Raw genomic sequence first — 22,654 nt, 5'->3', positions numbered from 1 at the left:
CGTAAATATTAAAGCTAGTATCCTCATCCTCATTTAAAAATCTCTCCACCTAAGCTCTGCCCCTTTCTCCATCCTTGTATCCACTTCCATATCCCCCCCCCCCCCCCCCCCAATCCCTCCCTTAGTAGAAGGGCTTTCAGCAGCCTGAGCCTTACTTTCTGGGACTCTCTCCCTAAACCCATCGGCTTCTCTGTGCTCTGTCTTTTAAAAATCTTCTCGGAACCCATCGTTTTAATGGAGCTTTCAGGTCACCCTTCCTAATCTCTCCCTCCATGGCTTGGAGTCTGGTCCCCTATCTATTTCCAGTGTGAAGCACCGTGGAACTTTTTACACGTCAAAGGTGCTATATAAATACAAGTTGTCTGCCACCAAACCACAAAAGTTAGCCCTTGTGTGCTACTTCTGTTCCTTTAATTGTGGGCTGCTAATTGTCCTCTGCTCCCCCATTGGTAGCCATTCATTTAACCCTGGCGTTCATCCTCTTCCAACTGTTTGCCTGGTTCGCTCATCATTTCCTTCCTGCTTTTAAAAATCCTTCCCTCCTGCCATGTCCCAAACCTATCAGTCCCCCCCCCCCCCCCCACTTCTGCTTGGTGTCCCCCTTTTACTCTCACTTTGAGATGTCTTCTTGCCAGGAGTGCTTCGGAAATACTAATTATTGCAATAATATTCCTAATTTTGATAGTTTAATAAAATGGTAAAGTCTTGATTCAGGTACCTTTCTCTGCTAAGCTGCTCTGTTGGTGTTGCTGATGGGAAATTATCCCTTGTCACTCTGTAGAAAATAGGGGAATCTGCAAATTCAGAGCGGCCCGAGAGCTGCTACAGAGTTGTGGGAACTTGAGAAACCAGACAACTTGCTGGGAAAGTATATCCCCAGGCAATGAGATCAATCTTAGCTGATCTAAGCTAGGATGGCGGTGTTATATATTTACTTTCAGTATCCCTGAGAAGATAAAACAGCTAGGCTTTCTGCTCCTGCTATCCAGTGATTCCTCTTGGGGGTGTGGTTGGGCATTGGCTGCGAATGGGACTGGGTCCAGCCCTAGGTGGTCAAATAGCGTGTTGGCACTCCGAAGAGTCCAGCCTCCCGCTCAAAGAGCCGTCTCTTGAGGGATGTAGCAGAAGGCAGTGGCGCCTTTGGAACCATACGCCTGCACAGTCAGAAGAGAGAAAGCTGTTCTTGGTGGAATCAGTGACAGACATCAGTGTAGAACGACACCCTATATAGCAGGCTGCTAACAGCAGTCTTGCTGCTGGTATTAATGCACTGGCCTTGTGGATTCTGAATAATGGGTACAATTAATAGTTAACCACAAGAAGAGTATTTTTGCTCTTAATTTTAAAGCTAGTTTTAGAGCGCTGTGAGTTTCAGAAGGCCCTTGGAAGATGGTCTTCTGTAGGGTCTATCCAGGAGTGTTCCTTTACTACTGACTCTAGGACAGGTGCCCTGTTTGTTCACCGTGTAATTCACTCCTGCTAGTCTGTAATAAATCCAGATATCTTAACAGAAACCCTTATGTTAAGGAACAGTTTTCGATGGGATTCAGTGACATCAGCGCTGGATAATTAATGTAACAATACATATAAACTATGACTAAAAGTGGGAGCGATTTTATTATAGGTCTCAATTTTTAAACCCGTCTCCCTAATTTTTCTTTGTTTCTCCCAGCCTAAACTCTACAGATCAGTGATTGAAGATGTAATCAACGATGCGCGAGAACAGTTCCTCGATGATGGAGTGGATGAACAAGTTCTTATAGAATTAAAAACGGTATGATTTTTTAAAAAAAACAATCATAATTTTCAAGTAGAAACTAATTAGAAAAAAGAATGTGTAATGAATTCTGTTTACATTGAATCACAATTTCCATTCTAATGATCAGATCACAGCTCGGCAGCACCGTGTGTTGACATGTTAGATGTTGACTAATAAAACACTCATCACCAGAATCCTAACACACAAAATTGATTCTCTATGTTTTGATTTTTTTGTCGGTTAAATATGTTGTGATAGCAATGCAGTAAGGAGCAAATTGCTACTGCAAAGCAATTTCAGTTCATCTTTCACAATTCAAAATGAATGCTAGATTGCACCATTTATTTCCATCTATAGTACAATCTTCCCTGTAATTACAAAATTCATTTTTGTGGATGTCTTAAAGTTATACAAGGTTTTAAAAGATGCTAAAATATGCTTTAGGCCCACGATTATTTCTCAGATTGAAAGCACTATAGATGTCAGCAGTAATTTTTACCACTGCAATCACAAAGCTTGCATAAAGACTTGGATTTGTTTAGTGGCACCACGGTAGTTCCAATGAGGATTGTAAATACATCTATTAACCAAGCCAAAACTCAGCTGCAACTTGTGCCTCCGAACTTAAACGTCCGTGTGAAGCATTGGTGTCAGCCGTGGCTCAGTGGGTAGCACTCTCGCCTTTGAGTCAGAAGGTTGTGGGTTCAAGACCCACTCCAAAGTCTTAAACAGATAAATTTAGGCTGACACTCCAGCTGCAGTGCTGAGGGAGCACTGCACTGTCAGAGGTGCCGTCTTTCGGATGTCTCTCAGGCGGACATAAAAGATCCTATGGCACTATTTTGAAGAAGAGCAGGGGAGTTATCCTCGGTGTCCTGGCCAATAATTATCCCTCAATCAACAGCGCCAAAAAAAAACATTATCTGGTAATTATCACATTGCTGTTTATGGGAGCTTGCTGTGCGCAAATTGATTGCCACGTTTCCTACATTTACAACAGTGACTACACTTCAAAAGTACTTCGTTGGTTGTAAAGCATTTTGAGATGTCCTGAGGTCATGAAAGGCGCTATATAAATCCAAGTCTTTTTTTATAAGTGTGTAAATTATGCATATTTTTAAAAACTCTTACAATTTAAGAAGATATTACATTAATTTTTTGCATCCTGCACTAACATCACTTAATGGTTTGCAATGATTTCCCCCCCCCCCGCCCCCAAGTTGAGATGTAACTTTATAAAGCAAGCGTGATTTCATTATTGAGCATTTACTCATTTTAAATGAGGAATCGAAGGAGCAAATGGGACTTTCTCATAAGGGCCCCCCGGCCTTGGGGAAACTGCAGAGATCTATCTGTACCTGCACTGTATATTTTCTTTCCAGTTTTTCATTTTGTAGTTTGCTGCTGCTGTTCTTGCACAAGAAAAGGTTTGTTGCTAGTTTTCATCAAGATTTGGCCTTTTGCACTGACCCTTCTGCTAGAGGTGGGTTTTCTGATGGGATTGTTGAACTGCCCTTTGGAAAGCAGATTTTCTGTGTCAAATCCTTTTGAAGTAAGGTCTCTGAGATCTCTAGTCTTGCTATGGTCAATCTCTGCAGCAATAAAGAAAGACACACTTGGATTTCTGTAGCGCCTTTCATGACCAACGGATGTCTCAAAGCGCTTTACAGACAATGAAGTACTTTTTGAAGTGTGGTCATTGTTATGTAGGAAACGTGGCAGCCAATTTGCACACAAGCAAGCTCCCACAAACAGTAGTGCGATAATGACCAGATATCTGTTTTTGTTATGTTGATTGAAGGATAAATATTGGCCAGGACACCGGGGTGAACTCCTCTGCTCGTCCTCGAAATAATGCCATGGGATCTTTCACGCCCACCTGAGAGAGCAAACGATTTAATGTCTCATCCAAAAGATGGCAACTCCGACAGTGCAGCGCTCCCTCAGCACTGCACTGGAGTATCAGCCTTGATTTTTGTGCTCAAGTCCCTGGAGTGGGACTTGAACCCACAACCTTCTGACTCGAGCGAGAATGTTGCCCACTGATATGAGAAGATTTAAATTCTCTTTTACAATTTTTTTTCCTGCTGATCAAGGTTAGGTATGTTAATATTAAGGAATAGGGCATTTCCAATGTAGGACACCCAGTGTCATTTCCAAGCACTCCAGAGTAGCTCATAGTACAAATAAATGCAAATGAAAGCTCCTTCCTCTTCTGCAAACAATATAACACGGGTCTAACTTTACAAGAGTACTCCCACCGCACCAGTGTAACATTTTCCTCTTTCCCACACCAACTATATTATGGCCTTTCTAAGTGAGATTGCCAAATTGGTGGAGGCCCATGGCCACTATAGACTATTTTGAGACTGCACAGACTCATGTAGGCAAACATATTTGAACCCAGATTCTAAAGATGAAAGCCAATCCATTGACTGTTAATCCTACTTTGGCCATGGGGCAAGAATCATCTGTGATCCTATTGGCCTTGTTTGGCTTACAATTTGGCAGTGAAAGATGGAAATGGATCATAGTAAAGAGGGTATGTAAATAGACCATGAATCCATATCTTTCTTGGCTAGTTGTTGCACCTATCCACAAGGGGGCTGAACCTAATAAGGGTCAGCCACATACCATCCGACATGAGGTGTGGCTTACTCTTCAAACAGTGTGGCTATACATCAGAGATCACACTCAAGGATAGGCAAAGAGTTTGTAGATGAATAAAACTATAGCAGACTGTTGCATAAACAAACAGATTTAGACTTGATCCAGTGCTTTGAGATGCACAGAAGATCTGTTAATAGTATTGCTGGGACCATGTACCTGCTGTTTCCTTCCTCTTTTTTGACCAAAGAGAATGTGACTGTAAAGGTCAAGATATGTCCCCCAAATGTACCTTCCATCTAAACACTCATGAACCTAGACAAGCAGGTGGAGTAAAAAAGATTTTGCAAGCTTCTGGATCTGAAAATTAGTTGAATAGAAATTTCCCTGTAAAAGCTGGATATGTTATCCTAAATGGAGGGCTAAATCTGGGAACATTCCCCTTCAATCCTACAAATGATGTGCTTCGTGAGGGTTATAATCTTTGAAGAGGTTTTCTCCTGCAGGTGCAGTTATAACATTTAAGAGATCCTCTATAGCAAAGGAATGTGGATTATCGCACTGAGATTATTTTAATCACCCAATCCTCTCTCTACCTACAGCCAATACTACCTTGAGGTCTGTTGTTGTGTATTTAATGTCCACTGCAGTCTCACTTACTATCTGATTGTGGTTATCTTAAACTGTTCATTCACCCCGATGCCAGCTTGAAAACCAAGTTTCGCTCTTCACAATCTCGTGTGCGTTTTCTTCGAGCCTTTGAATTTTGGTATGACCTTATTTCTTGCAATGAATCAGTAACCCGTTTTTCTATAGTCTCTGTATGCTACACGCTTTGAAGATGAAACTGCCTTAACAAAATATGGACATCGGCTGTGGCAGCTTCTAAAAGACCTGCTTTGAACAATTGCACCTGATATGATATTTCCACTCATAGGGGAAACTAAAACTAGGGGACATAGTCTCAGAATAAGGGGCCACTGAGCCACACATTTAAAACTGAGATGAGGAGGAATTTCTTCTCAGAGGGTTTAAATCTATGGAATTCTCTGCCCCAGAGAGCTGTGGAGGCTGGCTCATTGAATATATTTAAGGCGGAGATAGACACATTTTTGAACAATAAGGGAATAAAGGGTTATGGGGAGTGGGCAGGGAACTGGAGCTGAGTCTATAATCAGATCAGCCATGATCTTATTGAATGGCGGAGCAGTCTCGAGGAGTCAAATGGCCTAATCCTGCTCCTATTTCTTATGTTCTACGTTCTTATTTCACTTGTCTCCAGAAATGGTGATCAGAAATGTTACCTGCCACTGTATTCTGCTGATGTTTCAGAACCTAACACATTATTTGGACAGAACAAAAGGGTGCATGTCGATCTAATTCATTATTTCTTGTGGCTTTCTTCAGTTGACTGTCAGCTGTGGCTCAGTGGGCAGCACTGTCGCCTCCAAGCCAGAAGGTTGTGGGTTCAAGTCCCACTCCAGGATCTTGAGCACAATAATCTAGGCTGATACTCCAGTGCAGTTCTGAGGGAGTGCTGCACTGTCAGATGTGCCATCTTTCACATGGGACTTTGAACCGAGGCCCCATCTGCTCTCTCAGCTGGACGTAAAAGATCCCATGGCACTATTTCGAACAAGAGCAGGGAAGTTATCCCCGGTGTCCTGGCCAATATTTATCCCTCAATCAACATAACAAAAACAGATTATCTGGTCATTATCACATTGCTGTTTGTAGGAGTTTGCTGTGTGCAAATTGGCTATTGCGTTTCTCACATTACAACAGTGGCTACACTCCGAAAGTACTTAATTGCTTTAAGCTTTGAGACGTCCGGTGGTTGTGAAAAACTCTATATAAATGCAAGTCTTTCTTTCTTGAATGTTTTTTTGCCAAAAGTTTATATTAAAGTTTGGTTTTCTTTTGAATGGTGTCAGCTATGGGAGAACAAACTGATGCAGTCAAAGGCTGTAGATGGTTTCCACTCGGAGGAACAACAGATTTTAATTCAGGTGCAGCAGCAACAGCAACAGCAACAGCAGCAGCAGCAGCAGCAGCAGCACCAGCAGCAGCAACAACAGCAGCACCATCAGGCTCAACAGCAGACACAGCAAGTGCTCACCATCCCCGCTAACTCAGGTCAGTTACAGCGTTGCCTTTTAGAAACAGTGCTTTAGTTAGGGATATTACAAACTGACTTTGTGGGGATTCACCATTGTGCTTAAATATGGAGGGCGCGTGGTGTGAGTCGGTATGTGGAGAAAGAGCAGAAGACGGGGACCCCCCTCGCCATTTTCTTTTATTTCTTTGCGCATCATAAAATTATGAAGGGTCTAGATAGAGAAATACCACCAACGATGTCTCTGGAAGATCCTACAAATCCCCTGGGAGGACAGATGCACCAACATTAGCGTCCTCGACCAGGCCAACATTCCCAGCATCGAAGCACTGACCACACTTGATCAGCTTCGCTGGACAGGCCACATTGTCCGCATGCCAGACATGAGACTCCCAAAGCAAGCGCTCTACTCTGAACTGCTTCACGGCAAACGAGCCCCAGGTAGGCAGAGGAAACGTTACAAGGACACCCTCAAAGTCTCCCTGATAAAGTGCAACATCCCCACCAACACCTGGGAGTCCCTGGCCAAAGACTGCCCTAAGTGGAGGGAGTGCATCCGGGAGTGCACTGAGCACCTTGAGTCTCATCGCTGAGAGCATGTAGAAATCAAGCGGGGTGTGTGGCAACCAGTCCCAACTTCCCCTTCCCTCAATGACTTATCTGTCCCACCTGTGACAGGGACTGTGGCTCTCGTATTGGACTGTTCAGCCACCTAAGGACTCATTTTTCGAGTGGAAGCAAGTCTTCCTCGATTCCGAGGGACTGCCTATGATAGGGTGGACTTATTGAGAAGTCAGTAACCAGGTGGCATAGATTTGGACCGTTGGTAGAAGGAGTTGAGGAGAGCTTTTTTCACCCGGAGGGTGGTGGGGGTCTGGGAGGTCACTGCTAGGAAGGGTGGTAGAGGCATCACATTTAAAAAGTACTTGGATGTGCACTTGTGGTGCCATGGCCCACAGGGCTGCAGGCCAAGAGCTGGAGGGTGGGGTTGGGCCGGACGACTCTTTCTGCCGGCGCAGACGCAATGGGTTGAATGGCCTCCTTCTGTGACGTCAATTTCTATGATTTTCTCCTTTCAGTTTTTACTTGGGCCACTCCTGTGTCAGCCGTGGTTCAGTGGGCAGCACTCTCGCCCCTGAGTCAGAAGGTTGTAGGCTCAAGTTCCACTCCAGGGACCTGAGCACATAATCCAGGCTGATAACCCTAAAGTTGCATTCTCTTTGTTGACTCTGCTGATATGGTAGATGCAAACCTTAAAGCCAGAGGACCATAAACCTGAGGGAATGAATTTTAAAGAAAGCTATAAACATATTTAATTTGCTTCAATTGCTGATTTTCTAATTTTAACTTAATGTATAATTATTGTATATATTATTCAATTTTGTTTAATTATAATTCATCTTTATTCTGATTTTACTATTGTATACTCCTTATTGTATTTACAATGTAATTTGAATTTTTTTTTGTGTTTTTCGCCTGTGTCTATCTGCGTGTAAATTTTGCTGCCGCTTCAAACCAAGCCCTTTACCTCTTTTACACTTCCTTCTCCTGCTTTTTCTCTCTTTGCCTCCTTTGTCAATAGCTAATGTGTTGTAAGACCGTTGTGAAGTGCCTTGGGACGTTTTACTACGTTAATGGCGCTATATAAATAAAAGTTATTATAAGTGTAACTCACTGGTGGGGGAAGGGGGGAGGAGGAAAGAGCTGGGGAGGATTAATCATATGTTCAAGGTACTAATCACAGTATTTCACTTTGCTTAATTTATCCCATAGTTTTCTCATCTTCTCATAAATCAGGACCGCAAGTTATTATGCAAGATGGGAAGCTAATACAGCATATAAATCCAACTGGCATGGTAAGGATATAGTTTTTTTTTTGTTTCTTATTGACTGTTTCTTCCTTCCTTTCCTCCTGAAGGTGTTGACTGTTACTGGGGTACATTTCCAGGGGTGCTGGCCATGCCCTGGTGCCTCACCCAAGTGATCACTATTCACATGGGCCTCGGCAGTGAGCATTGGCAGGCTATTTTACAGCCAAGCTGTTCATGTCTTCCCTCGATTCCAGTTACAGCGTCTGTCTTTGCTGGCGATATGACGGGAGTTGACAAGTTTTGGCGGCAGTATAAAACTGCCCATTGGTTTATCTTTGCTCCTGGTTGATTTTGTATTCCAATGTCAGAGCTGCTGTCATATTCACAAACCTCTTGCTGTCCGCACTGGAGGGCATTCTGTTTTACATGCTGTATTTTAATTACTGCCACAAGAGTGTGTTTGACCCCAGTTGTCCCACTTTGCTGTTGCGTTAGCTTTTGGCTGTAAATAACCGATCAATTTGCCATTTTATCTAATGTTGCAGTTTGTTTGTGGGAGGAGTTAACTTGCTTACCCTTCTGTCTCAGACATCAGCTGATGTCCCGCCCCCCTCCCTTTAGACCTGCACCCCATTCTATAGCTCAAGCCAGTGGGCTGGTGACTTGCCCCAAAGCTGCTGCCACCGCTGTTCAGGAATCCTCTTCTAGGAGGGTTAGCTCTCCCTCAAATCTTCTTGTGTCTTGAGGAACATTTCCTTTTGTATAAGGATTGTGGATTTGAACCCTGTAGGGCTCGCCCCCTTTAGTTTGTGAATGTTCAGGGGTACTCATATTACGTTTTTGTGTTGCTATTTAGTTCTGAAAAATTTAAGAAATATATATATTTATATGTAGGTTTGAAGGGGGAAACTGGATAGGTTCTAGAATTTTTTGCATAGTGAATAGCTTAGTGCTTATTAGAATTTGAAAAGCTCATCTGATGCATCTTAACCTTTGCAATGAGAGAAGATTCAATTTATGTTTATTGCCTTGTACTGGTACTTTTTATTTAAAAGAAAAATGAATTTCTGTGGCTCTTTCCTGTAGCGTTTATTTTTCTTCAAATCCCTTCAAGTGTCAGCTGTGACTCAGTGGGTAGCATTCTCGCCTCTGAGTCAGAAGGTTGTGGGTTCAAGTCAGAGACTTGAGCATAAAAATACAGGCTGACACCCCAGTACAGTACTGAGGGAGTGCTGCACTGTTAGAGGTGCCGTCTTTCGGATGAACCGAAGCCCCGTCTGCTCTCTCAGATGGATGTAAAAGATCTCACTGCACTATTTCGAAGAAGAGCAGGGGAGTTATCCCTGGTGTCCTTTGATGATTAATCCCTCAATCACCATCACTAAAAAAACAGATGATCTGGTCATTATCACATTTCCTACATTACAATAGTAACTACACTTCAAAAGTACTCCATTGGCTGTAAAGCGCTTTGGGACATCCTAAGAGCATGAAAGGCGCTATATAAATCCATGTCTTTCTTTTCTAATATCCTGTTAAATTTGGTGATTGACTTGACTTCAATAGCCAATTGTGGTATTGCGTTCCATATTCTAATAGCCCTTTGCCATGAAAAGAAATTCTTTCTAACCTCTACCTTTCTCTAGTATTAATCCTGAAAAATGTTGCTTACCTTCACAAACCTGAACGTGGCTCCGCTTTATAAACATGCCTGTCATCACATAGCTCTGCAACTGAAGTGAAAGGTAATGCTTGTGTTTGCACCCTCAGCTGAAGGAACCCTTCCATTGTGATCTGCTTTTCGTCAGTCAAATCAAATTCTTGCCATTTCTTTTTCAGAGCGCAGCTGCCACTGCAGCAGCTCTGGCGTTACCAGCCGGTGTTCCAGCTCCCTACCAGATTTCTAACGGACCAATACTAACAAGTGCAGGTAAAAGCAAGTCCGAATTTAAAGCCTTTTTTGTTGCCATTAGGATGCAGGGAGTGCCACGAAAGCCAGCTTACTACAACCCCATGTCTCTTGTCTCTTCTTTTGTATTGCTCCCTAATTGGTTCATGTTTGATGGCCCTTTGAAGCCAATATTTTGCTTTTTCTTTGATCTTCGCTCTACATTTTGCAAATCCACTTCTACTTTACAATTTAAATGAGCTTTTTGTGATCAGACTCCCAACTGTGTGGTAGCGCGTGGCGGGGAGGGGCAGATGCAGCTTGGGTTGGGTCTGGCCGAGAAGATGAATGTTGTCAGTTTACAGCCGCCACTCAGCTAATTTGTGGTGCAATGGTTTTGAGTCTGCAGTCAAAATAAAAATGTCTTAATGCATCTGAAACGACTGCCTGAAAGGGTGGTGGAAGCAGATTCAGTAGTAACTTTCAAAAGGGAATTGGATATACACCTGAAAAGAGCTATGAGAAAAGGGAGTGGGACTTTTAGATAGCTCTTTCAAAGAGCCAGTACAGGCACAATGGGCTGATTGGCCTCCTTCTGTGCTCCATGATTCTATGAACACATTTCTTCAAATATCGCTACTTCACTGGGTTAAATTTTTAAATTTTAAACTTCTCATCCTTGTTTTCAAATCCCTCGCCCCATCCTATCTCTGTAATGTCCTCCAGCCCTACGACCCATAAGAACGTAAGAAATAGGAACAGGAGTAGGCCATACGGCCCCTCGAGCCTGCTCCGCCATTCAATAAGATCATGGCTGATCTGATCATGGACTCAGCTCCACTTCCCCGCCCGCTCCCCATAACCCCTTATCCCCTTATCGTTTTAGAAACTGTCTATTTCTGTCTTAAACTTAATCAATGTCCCAGCTCTCTGAGGCAGAAAATTCCACAGATTTACAACCCTCTGAGAAGAAATTTCTCCTCATCTCTGTTTTAAATGGGTGGCCCCTTATTCTAAGATCGTATCCTCTAGTTCTAGTCTCCCCCATCAGTGGAAGCAGCCTCTCTGCATCCACCTTGTCAAGCCCCCTCATAATCTTATACGTTTCAATAAGATCACCTCCCATTCTTCTGAATTCCAATGAGTAGAGACTCAACCTATCCTCATAAGTCAACCCCCTCATTCCCGCAATCAACCAGTGAACCTTCTCTGAACTGCCTCCAAAGCAAGTATATCCTTTCGTAAATATGGAAACCAAAACTGTACGCAGTATTCCAGGTGTGGCCTCACCGATACCTTATAAAGCTGTAGCAAGACTTCTGCTTTTATACTCCATCCCCTTTGCAATAAAGGCCTCCTGATCATTTGCTGTAAATTAATGCAATAATAAGAAAGGACATTAGCTTGGATGATGTGAATCAGTATGAGTGGAGCTACGGAATACCAAGGGGCAAAAAATGCAAGTGGGAGTTGTGTACAGACCACCAAACAGTAGTAGTAAGGTTGGGGACAGCATCAAACACGAAATTAGGGATGCATGCAATAAAGGTACAGCAGTTATCATGGGTGACTTTAATCTACATATTGATTGGACTAACCAAACTGGTAGCAATGCGGTGGAGGAGGATTTCCTGGAGTGTATTAGGGATGGTTTTCTAGACCAATATGTCGAGGAACCAACTAGGGAGCTGGCCATCCTAGACTGGGTGATGTGTGATGAGAAAGGACTAATTAGCAATCTTGTTGTGCGAGGCCCCTTGGGGAAGAGTGACCATAACATGGTAGAATTCTTTATTAAGATGGAGAGTGACACAGTTAATTCTGAAACTAGGGTCCTGAACTTAAGGAATGGTAACTTCGATGTTTGAAGCGTGAATTGGCTGGAATAGACTGGCAAATGATACTTAAAGGGTTGACGGTGGATAGGCAATGGCAAACATTTAAAGATCACATGGATGAACTTCAGCAATTGTACATCCCTGTCTGGAGTAAAAAATAAAATGGGGAAGGTGGCTCAACCGTGGCTAACAAGGTAAATTAAGGATAGTGTTAAATCCAAGGAAGAGGCATATAAATTGGCCAGAAAAAGCAACAAACCTGAGGACTGAGAGAAATTTAGAATTCAGCAGAGGAGGACAAATGGTTTAATTAAGAGGGGGAAAATAGAGTATGAGAAGAAGCTTGCCGGGAACATAAAAACTGACTGCAAAAGCTTTTATAGATATGTGAAGAGAAAAAGATTAGTGAAGACAAACGTAGGTCCCTTGCAGTCGGGTTCGGGGTGAATTTATAATGGGAAACAAAGAAATGGCAGTCAAATTGAACAAATACTTTGGTTCTGTCTTCACGAAGGAAGACACAAATAACCTTCCGGAAGTACTAGGGGACTGAGGGTCTAGTGAGAAGGAGGACCTGAAGGATATCCTTATTAGGCGGGAAATTGATGGGGTTGAAGGCCGATAAATCCCCAGGGTCTGATAGTCTGCATCCCACAATACTTTAAGGAAGTGGCCCTAGAAATAGTGGATGCATTGTTGATCATTTTCCAACAGTCTATCGACTCTGGATCAGTTCCTGTGGACTGGAGGGTAGCTAATGTAACACCACTTTTTAAAAAAAAGAGGGAGAGAGAAAGCAGGTAATTATAGACCGGTTAGCCTGACGTCAGTAGTGGGGAAAATGTTGGAATCAATTATTAAGGATGAATTAGCAGCGCATTTGAAAAGCAGTGACCGGATCGGTCCAAGTCAGCATGGATTTATGAAGGGGAAATCATGCTTGACAAATCTTCTGGAATTTTTTGAGAATGTAACTAGTAAAGTGGACAAGGGAGAACCAGTGGATGTGGTGTATTTGGACTTTCAAAAGGCTTTTGACAAAGTCCCACACAAGAGATTGTTGTGCAAAATCAAAGCAATGATATTGGGGGTAATATACTGACGTGGATAGAGAACTGGTTGGCAGACAGGAAGCAGAGAGTCGAGATAAACTGGTCCTTTTCAGAATGGCAGGCAGTGACTAGTGGAGTGCCGCAGGGCTCAGTGCTGGGAACCCAGCTCTTTACAATATATATAAATGATTTGGATGAAGGAATTGAGTATAATATCTCCCAAGTTTGGGTGGCAGTGTGAGCTGTGAGGGGGGACACTAGGAGGCTGCAGGGTGACTTGGACAGGTTAGGTGAGTGGGCAAATGCATGGCAGATGCAGTATAATGTGGATAAATGTGAGGTTATCCACTTTGGGGGCAAAAACTCAAAGACAGAATATTATCTGAATAGCGGCAGATTAGGAAAAGGGGAGGTGCAATGAGACCTGGGTGTCATGGTTCATCAGTCATAAAGTTGGCATACAGGTACAACAGGCGGTGAAGAAGGCAAATGGTATGTTGGCCTTCATAGCTTAGAAGATTTGAGTATAGGAGCAGGGAGGTCTTACTGCCTCACCTAGAATATTGTGTTCAGTTTTGGTCTCCTATTCTGAGGAAGGATGTTCTTGCTATTGAGGCAGTGCAGCGAAGGTTCACCAGACTAATTCCCGGGATGGCAGGACTGACATATGAGGAGAGACTGGATCAAATGGGCCTTTATACATTGGAATTTAGAAGGATGAGAGGGGATCTCATGGAAACATATAAGATTCTGACGGAACGGGACAGCTTAGATGCGGGTAGAATGTTCCCGATGATGGGGAAGTCCAGAACCAGGGGACACAGTCTTAGGATAAGGGGCAGGCCATTTAGGACTGAGATGAGGAGAAACTTTTTCACAGAGAGTTGTTAACTTGTGGAATTCCCTGCCGCAGAGAGTTGTTGATGGCAGTTCATTGGATATATTCAAGAGGGAGTTAGATGTGGCCCTTACGGCTAAGGGGGTCAAGGGGTATGGAGAGAAAGCAGGAAAGGGGTACTGACGTTAAATGATCAGCCATGATTTTATTGAATGGTGGTGCAGGCTCGAAGGGCCGAATGGCCTACTGCTGCACCTATTTTCTCTGTTTTCTAAGTACCTGCATACTATCCTTTTGTGTTTCATGTATAAGTACCCCAAGGTCTTTGCGCTCCTCCAATTCTGGTCTCTTGCTCATCCCCAATTTTCATTGCTTCACCATTGCCTTCAGCTGTCAAGGCCCTCGCTAAACCTCTCCGCCTCTCTACCACTCGTTCCTCCTTTAAGACACTCCTCAAAACCTACCTCTGCTGCCCATATATCTCCTTATGGGGCTCGGTAACGCTCCTGTGAAGTGTCTTGGGACATTTTTCTGTGTTAAAAGCAAGTTGTTGTTGTTGTTACAAATTTGTGATCTCCAAAAGTGATCCTGAGGAGGAGCCTAACTAATGTTTTCCATTCAACTGTCTATTCTATGTGTAACCTGTGCGACATTACTTGTTTTTCCACAGGGCAACTGCTGCAGGTTGTACGAGCTCCAAATGGGGCCCACTATTTTATCCAGCCACACCAACAAGTTGTACTGGCACAATCAGTTACTGGGCAGCAGGTCATTCAACAGATGCAGTCCGGTGGTGTGCAGGCACCTGTCATACAGCAGGTGTGTACAGCAGATTACGTCTCGCCCAGACTAAGTACCAGTATTTGTTAGCAAAGAAATGGATCATTTTTCTATTCAGGGATGTTCAGCGAGGTGTGAATTTCAAGATGCTGTTTTCCAATTTGCACCCATTTCAGATGTTGTAAAGGAAAAGTGGGTAAATACTTGAAGCAGAGGAACATTACAGAGCTATGGGGACAGATCAGAGTAGATGGAGTTGTTTTGGATTGCACAGTCAGTCGGCACAGACACTATGGTGGAATGGTTACTTTTTGCGATGTAAACTTGTATGGTTTTATGGTTCCACCTCTGTTTAAAAATAACACAAGGAAAGTAAATCCTAATACTTTATCAATAGGCATTGTAAAACCCATATATACCACGATGTATTTTACAAAAAACTCATCAGGATTGTAGATAAGGTTGAAAGAAGGGGGTTATCAATCAGCCATGAACTCATTGAATGGCGGTGCAGGCTCGAAGGGCCGAATGGCCTACTCCTGCACCTATTTTCTATGTTTCTATTTTGTTTCTTATCAAAAGGGATCATAACTCTGATAGGCACCATAGACAGTGAGCCTGAATTCCCATTTAAGTTTTTAGGTTTTCATTTTTAAAATTTGTTTTTTAACACCACTCTTCTGTGGGGCTGGGTAAGCATCTAATTCAGGCAGCTTGCATATGAGATGTTGCACAGGGATTTCCTTGAGTAGATCCACTCGCGGAAAACGCTGCTAGCTGCTGATTCAAGAGAGATTAGGGCAGGTTGGCATTTCCACTAACTATAGAACACAACCTCAGTAGGTCTGCGTGTGGCTGACCGAGATTGCTGTCTTGTAGTGAGGATGTCCCCCTCTGACTTAACCTAGTGCTACCCCAACACATCTGCACAAAATGCTGCCTGCAATATTTTTTGCAGAAGATAAAGGTACGCGGAGTCAGAGGAAATGTATTAGCATGGATCGAGAATTGGCTGGCTAACAGAAAGCAGAGAGTTGGGATAACTGGGTCCTTTTCGGGTTGGAAATCGGTGGTTAGTGGTGTGCCACAGGGATCGGTGCTGGGACCACAACTGTTTACAATATACATAGATGACCTGGAAGAGGGGACAGAGTGTAGTGTAACAAAATTTGCAGATGACACAAAGATTAGTGGGAAAGTGGGTTGTGTAGAGGACACAGAGAGGCTGCAAAGAGATTTAGATAGGTTAAGCGAATGGGCTAAGGTTTGGCAGATGGAATACAATGTCGGAAAATGTGAGGTCATCCACCTTGGGGGGAAAAAAAACAGTAAAAGAGAATATTATTTGAATGGGGAGAAATTACAACATGCTGCGGTGCAGAGGGACCTGGGGGTCCTTGTGCATGAATCCCAAAAAATTAGTTTTCAGGTGCAGCAGGTAATCAGGAAGGCGAATGGAATGTTGGCCTTCATTGCGAGAGGGATGGAGTACAAAAGCAGGGAGGTCCTTCTGCAAATGTATAGGAAATTGGTGAGGCCGCACCTGGAGTACTGCGTGCAGTTTTGGTCACCTTACTTAAGGAAGGATATACTAGCTTTGGAGGGTGTACAGAGACGATTCGCGAGGCTGATTCCGGAGATGAGGGGGTTGCATTATGATGATGGATTGAGTAGACTGGGTCTTTACTCGTTGGAGTTCAGAAGGATGAGGGGTGATCTTATAGAAACATTTAAAATAATGAAAGGGATAGACAAGATAGAGGCAGAGAGGTTGTTTCCACTGGTCGGGGAGACTAGAACTATGGGGTACAGCCTCAAAATACGGGGGAGCCAATTTCAAACTGAGTTGAGAAGGAATTTCTTCTCCCAGAGGATTGTGAATCTGTGGAATTCTCTGCCCAAGGAAGCAGTTGAGGCGAGCTCATTGAATGTATTCAAATCACAGATAGATCGATTTTTAACCAATAAGGGAATTAAGGGTTATGGGGAGCGGGCGGGTAAGTGGAGCTGAGTCCACGGCCAGATCAGCCATGATCTTGTTGAATGGGGGAGCAGGCTCAAGGGGCTAGATGGCCTACTCCTGTTCCTAATTCTTATGTTCTTATGTAAGGGAGTGTGTCCCAGGTACAGATATTCAATGGAGGGACAAGCTCGAGGGGCTGAATGGCCTCGTCCTGTTGCCTACGTTCCTAATGTATGTTTATAAAGCTTCATGGAAGAGTTTGATAAATGAACAAACAATGAGAGAAAGGAGTCACTTCTGGGTAAATTCCTGTCAGCGATGCTACTTGTGGTATTCTGGTGATCCTCTTTGGCTAATTTGAAAACCACTGCCTAATATAAAAAAAACAGTATATTTCCCCATTTAAATATTGTTTAAATGCAATGTGCTTTTGCCTCAATTTATCTAATGCTATCTGTTAAACTGCCTTAATCAGTCATAATAAAAAAAAAAGCTGTTTTACCTTCTGTAACAACCGAAAGATAACCTGATGGGACACTTGAGGTTGCCAAATAGTTGAAACAGAATTATGGATATGATAAAATTCTGCTGAGTCCGAGAGCAAAGAAGCTTTTGCAATTTGAAACATTTTAAGTTAGTTACGCACAAGAAGAATTTGTATAAAGCGTATCATTTGAAATCCTGTTGAGGGGAAATGGTGCAAGGCTTGATTTACTTTCTTTTCCTGCAGATGCTGGCTCCACTGCCACCTGGAAGTATCCCTCAGCAGACTGGAGTGATCATTCAACCCCAGCAAATTCTTGTTGCCGGGAACAAAGTCCCTTCAAACGCACAGGTATGCACTTCATTAAAGTCCACAGAGTATTTGCAATGGCAGTATAACTCCACAGTCTGCTTCCAATCTGACTGAGATGTGCTAAGAATTCATTGGGGAAGCCATCTGACAACGCTTGGGCATGATATTTCATGGAGTCTTTAACTCCAGTGCAGTGTCCCCTAACTGCAGGCTTGCCTCCTAGCTTTGCACCAAGTCGTAGCCGTCTGCTAATCAGTGTCACAGTTGTCAAGAGTTCTGTACTCTCCCCATAGAATAACATTGGCCGATGGCCACAGCGAGGCCATAGATTCATTTGAAGGTTCTAGTGGCTACTGTAAGGTTGTATCTCATTGCCTGAGTTGCTTACATGAGCTTAGACTATATGCAGCGTGACAGAAATGTGTGCAAATTACCCATTCGTTTTGTATCTGAAGATGAAATATATTCATAGTGAGGAAGACAATAGCAATGGTAGACTATCTGTTTAACTTTTTTTTAAAGTGACAATTTAAAAAATAAACCTTTCAGGTTATGCAAGCGACCACTGTAACGGCAACCCCTTCAACACAGGTGGGTCAGACAAACAGCTCCGCACCTGTTCAGCAGCAGCAGCCGCCTTTAGTGATGCAAGTAGACGGGTCTGGGGACACTTCTTCAGAGGAAGACGAGGACGATGAAGAGGATGAGTATGATGATGAGGAAGAAGAGAAGGACAAGGAGGAGGTCGGGGAAGATGGACAAGTTGAAGAGGTAACGTGACTTGCATCTAAAACAGGTTTATGCAGAAATTAATAATCCAAATGCTAAAATTATCCGAGAAATCTCTTCATTTGAAACCTGCTAAAACAAGTCACTGAAACGGTAATGTTCTGCTTGCAGTGGCATTCAGTATGTCCCTCATACTGAACATAACTAATTCACAAGGGGACATCTTGTGCTTTAATATACTTTCTATTTTAAAAAAGAAAATCTGTGCAATACTCATTCGATGTTAATATGATTGTTGAGTTGTGGCAGTTAAGCTCAGTTTAAGGATGCATGTGGTTTATTAACTAAAAATGAACAAAACCAACATACTGATGAATTAGAATTGCACTGAAATCAATAACTTGCTAACTGTGAAGGGTTAAGATAAAATCTGGCCATGGAATCTTTTGAATTAGAGTTGCTGTGGTGGAATCGAGAGTCTTGTAGGCAGGGCTGGGAATCGGATTTTATTGATATAAAATCCAAATTCAATCAGCAGAAATTAACAGGTTTTTGATTGATGCAGAATTTAGTATTTATCTGGTTTAATGCCAGAGTGCTTCCTGACATGTTAAAATACATACCATTATTACTTAACATTGAATCTTTAGTGCTTGAAAAACTTGCAAGTAAATGAGTGGCATCTGTCTGTTATGGTAGGGAGTGTTCTTCAGAGGAGTGGCCTTTCAGTTGGTCATGAGGATAATAAGAGTAGGTGAGCAAATGTTTCATTGTCAATAGTCAGCCGCTACAAACAAACGTCCTGTACGTTCGGCTTGTCAGTAAATAGCATGCTTAGACAATACAACAGCAACAAATTTCAAACAGAAGCATAATCAGACATAATTGTCACCCAGCCACAGGAGATAATTAGGGGGGATGGGGGGGGGAGACTAAAAGCTTTGTCAAAGGTGAGTTAAGGAGGGTCTTGGAGCGGAAGAGGGAGGTGGAGAGCAGAGAGGGGTTAGGTTGGGAATTCCAAAGCTTAGGGCCATGGCGACTGAAGGCACGGGCACCAGTGGTGGGCAGAAAGGAGTGGGGGATGCGCAAGAGGCCAAAATTTGGAGGAATGCAGAATGCTCCGAGGATCGTAGGGCTTATGTGCGTATTGTATGCAAGTGTGTCTTTGAACGCTTAACCGGGCTTCGCTTGGCTGATCTGTGGGTTTTTGTACATTTATTTAAACTGATTAATTATGGGTTAGTCACACTTGCTGATTCTGTCCTAGGAGCCACTGAACAGTGAAGATGATGTCAGTGATGAAGAGGGCCAAGAACTCTTTGACACGGAAAATGTTGTTGTGTGCCAGTATGATAAGGTGAGAACCTAAAGATTAGAACAGAGCATTGCATAGGTCTTACCTAGGATAAAATCCTCGTCCATGTTGTGTGCTACATTGAAAATTCCTATGTAAACATTGTCTATGAGAATTGCAAGGTTATGTTTCCCAGTGGCACCAGTAAGTGGCCCTGCATTGTGCTTTCCATGGTTAATGTCTCTACTAGCCTGTAACAGCTTCCTGTCACACTACCTTCTCCACACCTCATGGGTCTGTTCTCTGCAGCCTCTCAGCTGTGAATATTTCCACCAGTAAGTTACATTTCTGTACCTAAATTTAAAAATTCTGCCACCGAGGTTTTGCGCCACCTTTTGATTGGTGCCTGAAAGACTTTCTGCATCTTAGTCTTGGTAGCTGTCCTGCTCAACCCACCCTGCTCCCTCCGACTTGTGCCTCCTTCTCTACTGAAATTCCTAATGGCTCCCTCTGGGTCCCGCCCTCTTCTTTCTTCAGCTCTATGAGAATCCCCACTCATTGAGAGATTTTGCTGGCAGCAATTCATGCACCAACCCCTCAATTGGCTGCCAATCACCCCGCTAATTGGCTGCAGTTGCCTCTGATAGTAAAAACAATCCCCATGTAACATTTTTTTTTAACAGTAATTCCTCTCACTCTTTTTCCCCCTCCCCCCAAATGGCTGGCTGTTCAATGTCTCGATCCCCCTATCCCCCTATCCCACTTATCTGAATTTCACTTCCTCCTCCATTCTCCCCCTCCTTTGCCTTCTCTCTCTCTCTCCCCCCCTCCCCACCACTTCCCCACGTTAGTTCCATTATCCTCACCCTCTAACTATGCCAGATTTGAAAAATTTTAAAAGTTTTTGACTACCCATGTGCAAGAGATTAATAAGTATAACTTAGATGTCTTTTTAAACTTGGCAGACTGCCCCAGCTACTTAGAATGGTATAAATAATTGAGTAAACCTACACGAGTAAACTATGTGGAACTTATTGCAAGTCCGCATATTTCCCAGTAGGTGGACTGAATTCTTTCAATTTAGTATACTGTATTCGCTGCTCACGATGTGGTCTCCATTGGGGAGACCAAGCATAGATTGGGTGACCGCTTTGCGGAGCACCTCCGTTCAGTCCGCAACTATGACCCCGCGCTTTCAGTCGCCTGTCACTTTAATTCTCCACTGCATTCCCACTCTAACCTCTCTGTCCTCGATCTCCTACACTGTTTCAATGTAAGCTCGAGGAACAGCATCTCACCTTTCGTTTAGGCACTTTACAGCCTTCTGGACTCAACATTGAGTTCAAAAATTTCAGAGCGTAACCACCGCCAATCTTTGGTTCCCTTTCCCCTCCACCCCCGCACCCCTCAGAGCCTGTTTCTTTCTTTCTATTTTTCTCCATGCCTCTAATGGCAGTTGGTCATTATCCCACCATTCACACCCTATCTTGACTAATGTTTTTCTAACTCCAGGCATTACCATTTGAATTTGGTCCACCATCCGTTTTGACTCGCTAATCTCTCCTGTCTTCCACCCTATCACAGACCTTCCCTTTTGTTCTTTCTTCCCCTCCACCTTTCAGTGCGTGTTAAGAATCTGTTCCTTTCAAACACTCTCCAGTTCTGACGAAGGGTCATTGCCCCGAATCATTGAGCTCAGTTAGTCGGTTCCTATTAAAGATCATGTGCACTTTTCCCATCATGACTCTTCACCAAATCACTGAATCCTGATGGAGCTGACCTACTACAGGGAAAACTGATTGATCCCTGTGAAATTCATTGGGTGAATTGGGTGAAAACCTAGAATATCGATTTAATCTCGCAACATCTACTGTACAACTCTGATCAGTTAACGTGGGGCTTGGAATGCAAAAGTGAGGAAGTGATGCTTACTGTGATGGCTGATAAATACTCAGGGTCTGATATCCCAGAGTACTTAAGGAAGTGGTCCCAAAGATTCAAAACCCTCTGAGTGAAAACATTTCTCCTCATCTCGGTCTTAAATGGCCGACCCCTTATCCTTAGACTGGCCCCTAGTTCTAGACACTCCAGCCAGGGGGAAACAACCTCTCAGCATTTACCCTGTCAATGCCCCTCCGAATTGTATTTTTCAATCCAATCGCCTCTTATTCTTCTAAACTCCAGAGAGTATAGGCCCAATCTACTCAATTTCTCCTCATAGGACAACCCTCTCATCCCAGCATCAATTTAGATCTCCAAACTGAGATTTAGAATCGTAGAAACTTTCAGCACAGAAGGAGGCCGTTCAGCCTGTCGTGGCTCCGCCAGCTCTTCTATAGAGCAGTCGTGCTTAGTCCTACGTCCCTGCTTTTTGTTCGTAACCCTGTAAGTTCCTCATCCTCGAGTACCTGTCCAATTCCCTCAAAATTAATCATGGAATCAGCTTCCAGCACCTTTTCGGTTAAAACGTTCCAGATCCCGACAACTCTCCGAGTGAAAACATTTCTCCTTATCTCTGCTCTAGATCTATGGCCAGTGACTTTAAATCTGTGACCTCTGGTTATTGAGGTCAACTTGGCTCACCAGAAGCTCTGTGACAAACCTTTATTTTATCCCAAGTAACCTGCTAACTGGCTGGACCACCATGTTTTGTATTTAACATTCATTTTGTAGCAAAAGAGGATGCCAGGTCCCTTGTCAACAGAATGCCATCCATAAGTAGATATGGTTCGTAAGGATGGCCCTTTGCATGGTCATATTGGCTCCGTGGGTTTGCCCTTAACGCAACTGCCAAGGTTTCCAAAGCCAACGCGTAGAGCAGTGGTAGGCATGGGCGCAATGCACCTAGTCAGTCCCATTGTCCTCTTGGGCAAAGGGCATGGGACAATGGTATTTGGAGGTGGTGTATGGGAAACCATAAGCTTGCACAGACCTGCCCAAGTTGGGAGTAAGACCTTTGCAGTGCTTAAACTGGATGTGTAATCTGGTTGAAGGCCTCCTCAGCATTGAATTATAGAGCCAACATTCCTGATCGTACTTATGAAAAGTGAAACCGGTACCTCAAACTGTCACAAGGGTGTTTGGTTCCTGAACGGCTTCCTGGTCCTGGAAGGATCCCCTCCCGACAGTGACAGCTGTATCTCAGCAATCTGATGCACTGTTGACTTTTGAAACCCCAAAAGA

At 43.4% G+C, this 22,654-nt stretch overlaps 1 protein-coding gene across 2 annotated transcripts in view; it reads left to right on the top strand.

The window, feature by feature from the left end:
• gtf2a1 (general transcription factor IIA, 1) overlaps positions 1 to 22,654 on the top strand; it is a 61,455-nt gene that overhangs the window by 26,294 nt on the left and 12,507 nt on the right. For both annotated transcript variants that reach the window (XM_070879647.1, XM_070879648.1), the window contains exons 2-9: positions 1,673 to 1,774; positions 6,301 to 6,502; positions 8,256 to 8,338; positions 10,133 to 10,223; positions 14,580 to 14,728; positions 17,383 to 17,487; positions 17,998 to 18,219; positions 19,445 to 19,534. In XM_070879647.1, the coding sequence (XP_070735748.1) occupies positions 1,673 to 1,774; positions 6,301 to 6,502; positions 8,256 to 8,338; positions 10,133 to 10,223; positions 14,580 to 14,728; positions 17,383 to 17,487; positions 17,998 to 18,219; positions 19,445 to 19,534 (1,044 nt within the window). The remainder of the gene's footprint in view (positions 1 to 1,672; positions 1,775 to 6,300; positions 6,503 to 8,255; positions 8,339 to 10,132; positions 10,224 to 14,579; positions 14,729 to 17,382; positions 17,488 to 17,997; positions 18,220 to 19,444; positions 19,535 to 22,654) is intronic.

This window comes from Pristiophorus japonicus, chromosome 4 (genome assembly GCF_044704955.1).
Source record: "Pristiophorus japonicus isolate sPriJap1 chromosome 4, sPriJap1.hap1, whole genome shotgun sequence".
Lineage (NCBI taxonomy): Eukaryota > Metazoa > Chordata > Chondrichthyes > Pristiophoridae > Pristiophorus > Pristiophorus japonicus.
This window is presented reverse-complemented; position numbering and strand designations above follow the sequence as displayed.